This window comes from Pyxicephalus adspersus, chromosome 3 (assembly GCF_032062135.1).
Source record: "Pyxicephalus adspersus chromosome 3, UCB_Pads_2.0, whole genome shotgun sequence".
Taxonomy (NCBI): Eukaryota; Metazoa; Chordata; class Amphibia; order Anura; family Pyxicephalidae; genus Pyxicephalus; species Pyxicephalus adspersus.
The window spans coordinates 13281518-13293872 of NC_092860.1; the positions used below are offsets into that span (position 1 = coordinate 13281518).

General features: G+C 38.8%; 1 protein-coding gene across 1 annotated transcript in view; it reads left to right on the forward strand.

Moving 5' to 3' along the window:
- The window catches only part of LOC140325375 (fer-1-like protein 4), a 63818-nt gene extending 51721 nt beyond the window's left edge, over positions 1–12097 (forward strand). Inside the window, exons 33-40 of the mRNA XM_072403199.1 lie at positions 707–753; positions 1034–1212; positions 2227–2312; positions 2834–2932; positions 3211–3452; positions 4501–4781; positions 6884–6984; positions 8814–12097. Coding sequence (XP_072259300.1) covers positions 707–753; positions 1034–1212; positions 2227–2312; positions 2834–2932; positions 3211–3452; positions 4501–4781; positions 6884–6984; positions 8814–8994 — 1216 coding nt within the window. The 3' untranslated portion in view covers positions 8995–12097. The remainder of the gene's footprint in view (positions 1–706; positions 754–1033; positions 1213–2226; positions 2313–2833; positions 2933–3210; positions 3453–4500; positions 4782–6883; positions 6985–8813) is intronic.
- The last annotated feature ends 258 nt before the right edge of the window (positions 12098–12355 follow it).

The window sequence follows — 12355 nt, forward strand, 5'->3', positions numbered from 1 at the left end:
TAGCAAAATTGGAGGTAGGTAGGAAGTTGTAGTACAGTGGTAATGTTTCCAAACCAGGGTAAAGAGTATTTTTGACCCAGAAGCAGTTGGTATTGTCAGGTTTGAAATCCTGCTGGTGGAAGAATGAAGGATATTTGCAGGGAGACCGCAATCAGCTAGCATGCCAGTTAATTAAAGATTACTTTACATATGTTCTATGGGGAGGAGAGGGGGAAGTAGGAGCGTGAGCAACCTTCTGCCTTGTTATACAATAGTATACTAATAGCGACCATTAGCAGATGGTTGCTTGAAATCCAAAACATAGTGGTTCCCTAATGTTCTTCTTATCAACAGTGAGGAACATTTGTACACACTCTAGATCAGCCTTACTCATACTTTTCAATGTAGGGCTACTCTTAAAATAACTTTCAGGTCTCCAGGGAACCCCTTCTATAACTACTATATCCACAGATTATGTATAGCATCACGGTCAAGGGAAGAATTCCTCTTACATTGCTCGCCTTTGGGAAAAATGTCACCCTTACAGACGGCCAAAATGATCATTGGTGTCACTTAAACTGACCCGAGAGTCACAAATTACTCATTGCTTAAGGAACCCCTAGCAACCTCTGGAAGAATCCTATGGCTCCACGGAACCTTGGTTGAGAAACACCTCTGTAGATTTTCAGTGAAGATCAGGATCAATAACAAAAATATGTGTGCACAGACCTTCAACAGACAGGGGCTTGGCAGAACTGGAAATCAGGTCACAAAGTGAGTTTAGTTTCAGTGTAGCATTGAAAACATGATTTATAGCTAACAAAGGTAATATATATTGTCATATTTGTTGTTAAATAGGACTTTTAAATGTTCAAAAAAGGTTCTCTTTTAACAGTTCTTTGCATACATTAGGATATCATACCATTTGGTTTCTTGGTTTAGCTCTTTTTGAATTGGATCAAATCTTAACTTTTCTTTTCTCTTTCATGTGGCAAATTCCTTTTAGTAGTTGAAACTCCAGTCTCAAGATATCAACATCTATTTTGTATTTCAGAGGCTTTCACAAGAGACAAGAACAGGGAAGAAGATGAGATGCTATCAGGTTATGATGAACACAAGGCTTTGCATGTCCTGCAGCACTGGGACGAAATGCCAGAGTATGGAACCAAATTAGTTCCAGAACATGTAGAAGTTAGAACCCTCTACAATTCTGAGAACCCAGGAATGGGACAGGTAAGGAAGAATCACCTTTTGTAGGAAAACTCCAGGAAGTTAGTAGCACGTTTATCGGGACTGGTCCTTGCAATGTCCTTGCAATGTTGCAAATGTTTCCAATTGTTCCAAGGGAATAACAACCTCTCATATGGTAAACTTGTTTATGGATTTGCATAAATCTACCAGTGATTCTACTGCAGAACAAAATAATTATTTCAACAATAAGGACACAAGACTTAAAATAAGTCAGTGGAACCTGAATTTGCATATTCAAGACCTACATAGATCTCAGCACATACAAATAAAAAGGACTCCAATCAGGTAGACAAAAGTGTTAACCTCCATCAATAGGTTTGTTTTTTTGAAGCTCTCCAAGGCAGGAGAGGATACACTTCAGTGAATCTGGGTGGTATAGCAAACCTGTAATGGATTTCTTTTAAGGTTTTTGTTAGCAAATGTTTTCAATCCTGGTCCAGAGCCATTGCAGATTTTCTGGATCACCCAGGTTCACTGATGAAAGCATATCCTCTCCAGCCTTGAGCTTTACCAAATCAGGCTCAAAGAAAGAATTGGAATCCAATAACTGCAAGAATGAAAGGAGGGCTTGGGACAGTAGGGCTGGGGAGGAAATGGCTAGATGATGGATATCCTCCAGCTAGAAAAGTGCACTGAAATTAGGGTAAGCATTTTCAATCCATAAGAGGAGCCGGTTCAACTATATAAGAATGGAGGGAAGGCCAGAGTTCAGCTTTTTCATATTAGCGCTAAATTTGTCATCAGAATGATGAACCCATAAGTAAAACCTATAGCATGAGAATGTTTTGAATTTGGAAATTTATCCAGCAGCCGTTCTTGGTCTCAGAGCAAACCCAATTATAGACAGAAAAATGAAACCAGTTGCATTGGTTGTGGCTTCCTACAGAAGTTTCGCCAAGTCTTTCACAATGCCGGGAACTGGTAAAAGGCCTAAAAACCCTTTTGTCTTTCTTAAACCTAGCTCATATTCAAACTAAAGATCAATGTGTCTTTCAGGGATCTCTTCATATGTGGATTGACCTGTTTCCAACCGATGTTCCAGCACCACCTCCAGTTAACATCAAGCCACGAGCACCTGTAAAGTATGTATTCAAGATATCTACAAAATCCATAACCAAGCAGAGGCTTGAATTTATAAAAGGGGGAAGTACTTTGCAGCAGGCAAAACATGGGAGAGATAACATCGTAATAGAAAGAAGAATAGCCATTTAAGCCTTGGCTGGTATTTACATATTAGAGCAGCCTTAGTTTTGTGGTTCCTGGGGGGGCTCTGAACATGAACCAAGGATGCATCAAGACATCTGGAGGTGCCTGCTATGCAGTCCAGGTGCCTGTTTATCATTATTGAAGGCGTCACAGGTACCCTTTGAATATATGTTAGCGATTACTGTAAGCTCTCCTACTTATATCATATGACTCACATCTCTAATAAATATACTTTATTAGCTCATTAAAGCACATAAGTACAAACAGCTGTCTTCCAGACTCATCTGCTTGTGAGGCTTCTGTGGTTTTTTTGAAGGTCAACAGAATTTTAATACTTTTTGTTAGTGCTGCTGTGATATTAACTGGTCTTCTTCACCCTGACGTGTCTTTTCTGTAGTTATGAGCTGCGTGTGATCATCTGGAACACAGACGATGTCATCCTGGATGATATTAACCCGTTTACCGGCGAACCCTCTAGTGACATTTACGTGAAAGGGTACGTGCTATGATTTTCATCCTCGCTATTATCTGCTGGTGTTTGATCTGAGATGTAATGTCAACACAGGTTACCTGTTCTTCATCTGATATTTGCATGTCTTGACAGAGAGTAAATTTACAGTGTATTTCTTGGGCCAAAAGTAATTTTTTCCCTCCTGAGATAAAAGTGAAATACATCAGATTGGTATGACTGGTGCTCAGTGTTGCAGTGAATGGATTTACAGACTAAGATAGCAGCTTGTTGCTGGTAAAGTCGCCACTTTTTCATTTTTGTAGGTGGATAAGAGGACTGGATGGTGAAAAACAAGAAACGGATGTGCATTTCAACTCCCTCACTGGAGAGGGAAACTTTAACTGGAGGTTTGTCTTCCGGTTTGACTACCTACCCACAGAGAAGGAGATCACATACAAGAAGAAGGAGTCCATCTTCTCGTTGGAAGAGTCAGAATTCCGGGAGCCGGCTGTGCTGGCCCTCCAAGTGTGGGACTATGACCGTATATCTGCCAATGACTTTTTAGGTATGCCAATTTGGCTTCTCATTTTGCCATGTGCCATGACTTTATTAAAAAAGCCAAGTGATATTCTTTGAAGCTCAACCTAAAATCAAAAAGTTGCTTTGTAAATAAGATATACTGAAAAGATTTGCAAATACATATAATAAATATTATTATTTTCCAGTATTTATATAGCGCTGACAAATTACGTGGCACTTTACAAAGTTCAAAGTCATGTTACTAACTGTCCTTCAAAGGGGCTCACAATACTGCAGTAATACACTTACCACAGAGAAGAACCCTTGCTTTCTACAGGGCAGCAGTAGAATCTCCACAGAGGTTCAACAACTCCACCACTCCATCTGCTGAGTTAGCTTTATAATTCTACAATCTGCTAAGCTCATTTGGCCTGCTTATTGGAAAACTCAATATCTGCCTCTGCAGGGTTGTGTCAGACCTTAGCAGAAATTCACTGATTGCATACAGAGAGCAAGAATCCTTCAAAATAATTCTAGCTGGGGACAGGCTTTCTGCTCAGGTTTAGGCTGCATTCAAAGAAACTAATGGCATTATTAGCTGGTTGTCTATAATATTTTAAGTTGTGTATATATTGAAAATGTTGACTGCTGATTGGCTCAATAACTTTAGCTGGGCAAAGGCTTAGGCTACATTGAAAGAAACGGGTGCCCTCCGTAGCTTGTTCCCTATGATATGATAGGTTGTGTGTATACAAAACATGTTGTCTACTGATTGGCTCAAGCTCTGGCTCTACAGGGGTGTGTCAGATTTTAGCAAAAAGTCCACTGATTCCATATAAACAGCTAAGGTCTTTTTCAAAAGAACTGTAGCTGGGGACAGCTAAGGCTTTTAAGGCTTGGGCTGTATTCAAAGAAACTGGTGGCATTCGTAGTTTGTTCTTTATATTATGATAAGTCGTTTGTATACAAAACATGAAAAGGTAAAATGGTGGCCTTTCCAACAGGAAAATAATCAGATGCTCGCTTTAATTTTACTGCTGCTGAGTTTTGATGGTTTTAGAACAGACAATACACTAATTATTTTCATATTTTAGGATCAATTGAACTGAACTTAAGTGACATGGTGCGAGGAGCAAAGACATCCCAACAATGCACCATCAAGATGGCCAAAGACAAAGCCACACCACGCTTCTCCATCTTCAGGAATAAGCGCATGAAAGGCTGGTGGCCATTTGTCAAGCTCAAGAGTGAGGAGGACATAGAGAGGGAAGAACGGGAGGCCAAGGAAAAGAAGAAGAAAAAGAAGAAGAGGAAAAATGTTCGGATAGAGGATGTTCAATATACAGATTCCAGTGGAAACACCTTCATTCTTGCGGTAAGTAAAAGAAAGCAACACATCAACCCTACAGGAAGGCCTGTAGGCCATTGAGGTGTACAGTTGCAGCATTTGATGATGAACTCTAGGAAATTAGCCAAATTCTCAAGATGCCAAAGGATTTGTGATTATGTCCATCCAGTCCTGAGAATTACAGGCTGGTGACTATTCTCTACTGCTGTCAAACAACCCAGCCTTATTACCTACCTCAGCGGACAACTGGTGGCGAGAAAATTTGGTGGTCCACGGCTCTGGCCCCTTCACCCCCCAGCGGGGTGAGGAGAAGGACCCCACTTGGGGTGGGCGCACTGGCCAGAGCCACGAACCATGTCTCCCATATGCATCACAGGCTCAGGGAGGTGGCCGGGTTCTGTTTCTGGAGTGGGCGGGTTCTGACATCATCACAGTCCGGAGTCTGCAAATTTAGTGGTCCATGATGTCCAAAAGGTTGGGGACCAATGACCTACCTGACCCCAGCCTAATAATGGCCATTTGAGGAAACAGCAACAGAATCACAAGGTTATGTCGCCCCAGAATGTTCTTTGGCAGCACATGTGCATGCAGGGCATATGATTGAGCCCAAGTGCAGCAATGGCTGTATGACATCTCAATTATAAATTTCCCAATGGTGACAACAGCAAAGTCTGGTTTGCATAATGTGCATTGTAAAGTTCTCAATTTGGGGAATTACTTTTTGACATTTGTATAAGGTTTCGTTTATTAAGTTTTCATCTGCTTTAAGTAGTTTTTTACATTTCTTAGCCACACATCGGTGACCTCACCACTCAGGACACGCTCCAAACTTTAGTAACTTTACTTGTATCCGCTGCTGCCAGGTCACGGCCAGAAATACCTTTTCGTTTTAGGATTATCACACCACAAAGAGACCGACACCAGTGCTCAGAGGAGTTTGACGCTTTTATTCATACCTTCTAACATTTTAGAATCTCAGATCAGGAAAATGTCATTCCCTGCCTCATTTTTACTCAGCGCCATGCAGATTTCCCTTCCAGCCTATAATAGATCAAGGCCACAACTGCATTTGACTTCTCTGCAATATAAATGAACAGAAAGAGCAAATTGTAGGCCGCTGTGCAGTGAGACATTGCTTGATGTAAAACAGAATTCCCCTGTACTTTCTGCTTTTTGTTAAGGGGATGTAACACTCTGCTGATTAAAAAGAATGTATATCATTTTACAAATATATGGTAATGATTTTGAAACATTGGGCCTGATTTAATAAAGCTCTGGAAGGCTGAAGAAGATACACTTTCATCAGTGAACCTGGGTGATCCAGCAAACCTAGAATGGATCTGGTCCAGGATTGAAAACATTTGCTAACAAACAGCAAATGGCTTTAAAGAAATCCATTCCAGGTTTGCTGGCTCACCTAGCTTCCCTTTGCAGCTGATATTTTATTTCAGCAGTTGTTAGGAGCAGCACTGAGTCACTGGACTCCATCTGGTCTAGTTTCTCTAATATAGGAATTGCAATACTCAAGAGCTAAAAAAGAGAAACATACATGTAGTAAAAATGTATTTGTACCCTCTAAATTTGTATAGCGTAATTATTCTGTCACACTGGTGACTGGTGATAGTTCAGTCTGTGAGGGCTTACGGGGGGTTGGGAGAAGGTGATAAAAGTATTTCAGCATCCTCGGGGGTGGGACCTTACCTGTTCTTAATTTTTTAAGCAAGCATTATGCGGCTCCTCTTAATCTGCAGCTGTTTATTAAAAGGGATTGTAAAATGTTTTTGCCATAATTGCATTATTAATCAGGGCATAATAGAAAATATTATTGAAATAGGATTCTTACTTCATTTTGCTCTGTGGTATTAAGAAAGTGTTAGTTTAGAATACATTCACACACAGCTGATTGGTGAAAAGGAGAGACCCCTCCATGCTTTAAAGGGATCTGCATGATTTCATTATAGTTAGACAATCCAACATTCTAGCAACATCTGCTGCAAAGTTTTATGGGAGCATGCAAGTATCCTGTATTACTGTTTATGTTATAAAATTTTAATTATTTTTATAAAAATTATTAATTTACATTAAATGATGAAGATTTCTTACATAAACAATACCTCTTTGTTTTTTAGGGGAAAGTTGAAGCAGAGTTCCAGCTCCTGACAGTGGAAGAGGCGGAGAAGAGTCCAGTGGGCCTGGGACGAAAGGAGCCAGAACCTCTGGAAAAACCCAAGTATGTGTTATTAATTTTATTAGGTTGCCAAATTGTGCGATTGGAGCTCATATAGGGCAAAGGATTTTCCTAGAGTATTTGGGCTTGCTGGTTGGCTGCTTAGGGATCCAGCTGTGCATCATGATTGGAAGAGGAAAGAGTCACATGCTAACCTATAATAATAAAAGTACCAGTATCTGCATATTGCAATGGCCAGAGGATGTGGTGATAAATAAGTAAGGGGAAGTGAGTTTTGGTAGCAAAAGGTTCATCAATTAAAGCAAAATGAACAGGGCAAATTATCAAAGCATTGATTACTGTTGATTGTATTGCCTCTGGAGCCTTCAACCCACTTCCTGTAAGCCAAGGCTGTCATAAACACATGGAGTGCGCCACATTGCCACCACTATGCCACCCTAGGCTCGCAGTACTGCAGAGAGCAATGCTGTTGGTGATAATGTCAGGGTCCTGCTCTGCAGTATGGAAACTGCCACCATAGGGAGTGAGTAGGAGAGGGTTGTAGTATCCTCGGGGGTGGATCCTAACCTGTTCTTATACCCGAGCACATCTTGGCACACTTGTTGTATGTAGGTATGTATAAAGAATGTATAAAGTATTTTTAGAAATAAGGGCAGGGTGTGGATTTGAACTGAATACCTGCTATAACTTATAACTGTTGCTATAATCTGCTATGCACTAAAACTGTTAGAAGGATAGGAGAAGGTTAATAGTACAAGAAACTGGGGTTGATAACAAGAATACTGGTGTTGATTCACTAATTGAATCCAGACATTGCAAAATGAATCTTTTTGAAAGAGAAATATCTCGTGTAGCTTAGTAAATGAGATGCTCAAATCAACTATCCAATCATGTGCAAGGAAAAATCCTTTTTTTTCTTTTATATTTTCTTACATGTGTTTGGATTTTTATTGAAAAGTGAACTATAAACACATTCACCCTTGCAAGGAGATAATTAACTATTTTTCCTTTAGTACATAAGCCCCACTTAGTCTATTCTCCCATACAAACCTTACTGCTAGCATTTTTTTTTTTATATAACTGTTGAGTAGTTCCACTTTAAATGCACCTGTTGCTCGCCTTGGCAAAGCCTCCATTTACATTAAGCCAAATAATTATCCCAGAATCTCAAGTGCAATTACACAGATCTTGTCTGCATTGATGCTTGTCATCTTTTTGTCAATACCTAATTCATTTTCACAAGCATGTGCTTTGCATTTTAAACCAATGCTTATGAATTCATTCGTTTGCTCTTGTTTTTACCACTTAAATTCGTAAATGTGTGTGTAATGAGCTGTGTAAGCTGTGCAGGTGTAATGAGCTGTGCCTTATAATCATTTGTAAAAATCTGTCTTTTTTTTTTCAAGTCATTCAATGCAGGGAAAAAGTGCAACTTGTATTCAAAAAAGGTCTTTAGATTCCCTTATTAACCATATGCAATATTAAGGTTTGTTAAGCATACTGTGGCTGTTGTGCAGTTCACCAACTTGGTTCCAGGGCTGGATTGCTGCTGTATTAGGCTCATTTGTATACCATACCAAAACCAGAGGTAGGGTTGTGTTATGTCTATAAACCAAATTTCCTCAAGACTATAGGGGTTACTAGTTTCTTTTCTAGGAAGGAAGCAGCTGATACCTTTCTTGTATAGGTAGTTTGAGATGATCACATACCAAGGTTTGTGCCAGATCACGGCACCTCCTTTGCAGCAGACCACAGTCCCACCACTGGAGATGTACCCAGATCTCTCACTTCTACTGATAGAACACAAGACACAGCATGTGATTTTTAACTGAATTGGTAATATAAGATTTTTTTTTCTTTCTTTCTTGCAGCCGTCCCAAAACCTCATTCAACTGGTTTGTAAACCCCCTCAAAACCTTTGTTTTCTTCATCTGGAAGAGATACAAGAAGTACATCATTGCCCTACTCATCATCGCCATTCTGACCATTTTCTTGGTCCTCATCCTGTACACTATGCCTGGGTACATCAGTCAGAAGATTATCAATGGATAACAATCCAATATATTATAGACAGTGTAAATATTGATACTTTAATCTGTATATATTGTGTGGAATATCTCTTGTTGAGAGTTGCCTTCATTGTGTTAACAGGAATGGGCTGCCCCAGCTGGATTGGTGGCCGTGGGGACTTGACATGGTTTTATATTTGGTAATAACGAAGAACCGGTTTCTTCTTGCATGCATTACATTAGGAAATGCATTTACTACCATAATGCATGGCAATGCACATCACATGCATTTGGTGCTGCATGCTGTTAATCTTTAATGGCGCCCCAAATGCACCTTACCAAGGAACCTCAGTGCAATGCATAGCTGCATGCAAGATTTTGTTTGTATTTGTTTTGCATTGGGAAGACGGTTCAAATGAAGCTGTCATAATGCAATGCACAACAACTAAACCAAAAACACATTGCAACTCCAAAAGTGCAACTATAGAGGAAACAGGCCCCTAGGTGGGTGTGAAAAAGTTTCCATTTAACCTGGGCTTTTTTGGGACAGCCCTACTTTATTTAATTTTTTGTGTGATTATTATGATATCTCAGGTACTGTGTGTCCATAAAATGGGTAATGTTTAGCCAATTGCCTCTTTTTTATTGAACAAAGCAAAGAGCAAGAAACAAACTTCGGTAAATCAAAGCAGCCAATCAGACAACTTGTGCCGGTATTCTGGCTACGATAAGCTGCAGAGAGCTGACATCTGATTAATAGCTGTGAGTCATTGCATGATGTTTTTTTTGCACAGGCATAGATCAATGCATCAATGTATCAGATAATAAATCATTATTATTTTACAAATGTCTCTAGTGTAAGCATAGGAATCTGACCTGGTATCAGCTTCTTGAAGCAGACAGCAGATTAGGGCAGAGGGTTGACCAACGCTGCCAGACAGTCAAGTATGCTCTTTCCAAATGTGCTTATGTAATAGGAAAGCAGTGTGAGCAGAGGGATGATATCATCCATCTTCTGCTCCTTTACTGTGCAATTACTAGGCTGAAACGCTTGATCCGGGATGACACCACTGTATTCCTTAACTGGAACAGATAGGTGTTGTAAAATAAGACAAGATAAATCTCAGTAAAAAAATGCAGTTTATGTGTATTTTATCATTGTATTGTTTTTTTTTCTGAAGTTCAGCTTTAAATAAGTGCATATGACTGTTGCAGAATACGATAATGCATTTTTATTGAACTTTATAACCAGCTGTGGAATGTTTTATGCATTTCATGTCACAGGCCCAACTTCCCCCTTGTGTTCTCCTATTTACTCATCACTACATAGCAGTTACTGAAGAATACATGAACATTTGTGGTATTTCATGCCAACGTATGTACATGTATGCTACAGCATTTATGCATTAAAACTACCAAAGAGCTTTTTAACAATGGAAAAACCCCATGCAGGTTATACAACTCATGAACAATGTAAAAAATCAATCAATGTGTATGGAAATCCTAACAATAAGCATCTCTTATTTGCCTCCTTCTGTAAATATTCCATTGGAAAGGTTTGATTAAATAGTCCAATATTTGCAAAATGTATTGATCTTTCTTTAAATCCGACATTGTTCTGTCTCCTCTGCACTCTACAGTCTTATCTGTTGACGTTAGCATTATTTCCACTTCTTATTTTCTTCCTAACAGAATAGTGGAACTACAGTTTGTCATTATGCAATAGATCTAATAAAATGCAATTATTACTGTTCACCCCTGGGCGAAATAACTTTCCATGTTCAATCATCTATATTCCGTTATCTCCATACAATGTTGCACATCATGTCATTACTAAATGGGACCCCAGGTCATAAATATTCCATAAGCATAGACATCATTGTGGGTGATAGTAACATTGGTATTGATGAACATATCCCCCTAATGTCAGGAAATGTTCCTATAATATGAGTTTGTACATTTCTCCCTGGCTTTTGTAGCATGTTCATACTTATAAATGGAGACTTTATCCACAACAGTGTTAAAGTATTTGCAATCTCACTTTCAATATTGCAATCCCTAATAAAGTGAATGTATGTATATATAAATAAATATATATATATACACACATACATTTGTTTTATTAGGATTATTTATACAAATATATATCTTTCTGCATGTCAGTTGGAGACATGGTGCAAACTGACTGTCCACATGTTGTCCTGGATCTCCAATCTGCAATGCATTGACCACTCCACAATGGACCTACTTCCATGTTTCATGTGGTCAGAATAAAAAGAAAAAAAGGGGGACTGGTTGGATCACCAGGTATTTCCACTGGAAAGATGCGGTAATTGCTATATTGCAAGCTTCACCCACAACAATGTTCATTTTCATACTTATATGTGCAATAAAACGTCTTGGGTTACCATAAAGCTTTGCCTTCTTTTTAAATGTAGACAATTTTCAGGTTTGTACTAAGTACTTATAATAAACAAAAAATGGGACCAGTACATGACAGTACAATGATATGTCTAAGCTACTCCAAGGGGGGTCATTTATAAAAGCAGTGAACTTGCCATTCTCTAGTGGAGGGTCAATCACTGCCATTTAAAACACACGGAGCTGGAAGATTCCCCTCCAGAAAATTTTCAATTGAATTCTGAATGTATTGCTCTATAAAGAGATCCCTAAGCTGTTCTGTGCTGTAGAATGTCTGTTTTGTAAAATGCTGCCTTTCTCTAACTGCTTCTGAAATTTAAATGAATCATAGTGGTGTATATGAAAAATGTAATGATGCAAGGAAATGTGAATACAGTGTAAAGTTTTTGAGTTAGGAATCTTACACATTTCCAAATATCACTATTCAATATTTTGGCCCTTGGATAATTATAGAGATTTCAGTAAAATTGGCTGTACTTGTTACATGGTAATTGGACTGACATTCTCTGCCCAACAGGTATAGAAATAAGTATAGGGTATTTCTTGTATCTGCTTGCAGCTATTTCTGGAATTAGAATAATGTTCAAACTTGCCTAAAATTTGAAATGGATCACCAAAATATGGCATGGACTGCTTCAATTCCCACAGCATACGGGATCATTACCCCCTAATCTTTTTATATATATATATATATATATATATATATATATATATATATAAATCAACCACTTGCACTGTTTACAATTCCAGTGATGAGATTTCCCTAATCTGTGCTCTCTTCTCCATTCTCATTAGTCATTGTACAAGATTTGACAATGGGCTCCATGGAAATGAAATGTAACTAAAACCTGTATACTTACCATGCATTCATCATTTCCCATCATCATTGGAGATATAGTAATCTTATAATACCTCCTGCAATTATTAAAAGCCAGGTTAGGAACCTGTAAATCAAGACAACACTCAATGTAAAAGTGGTGATC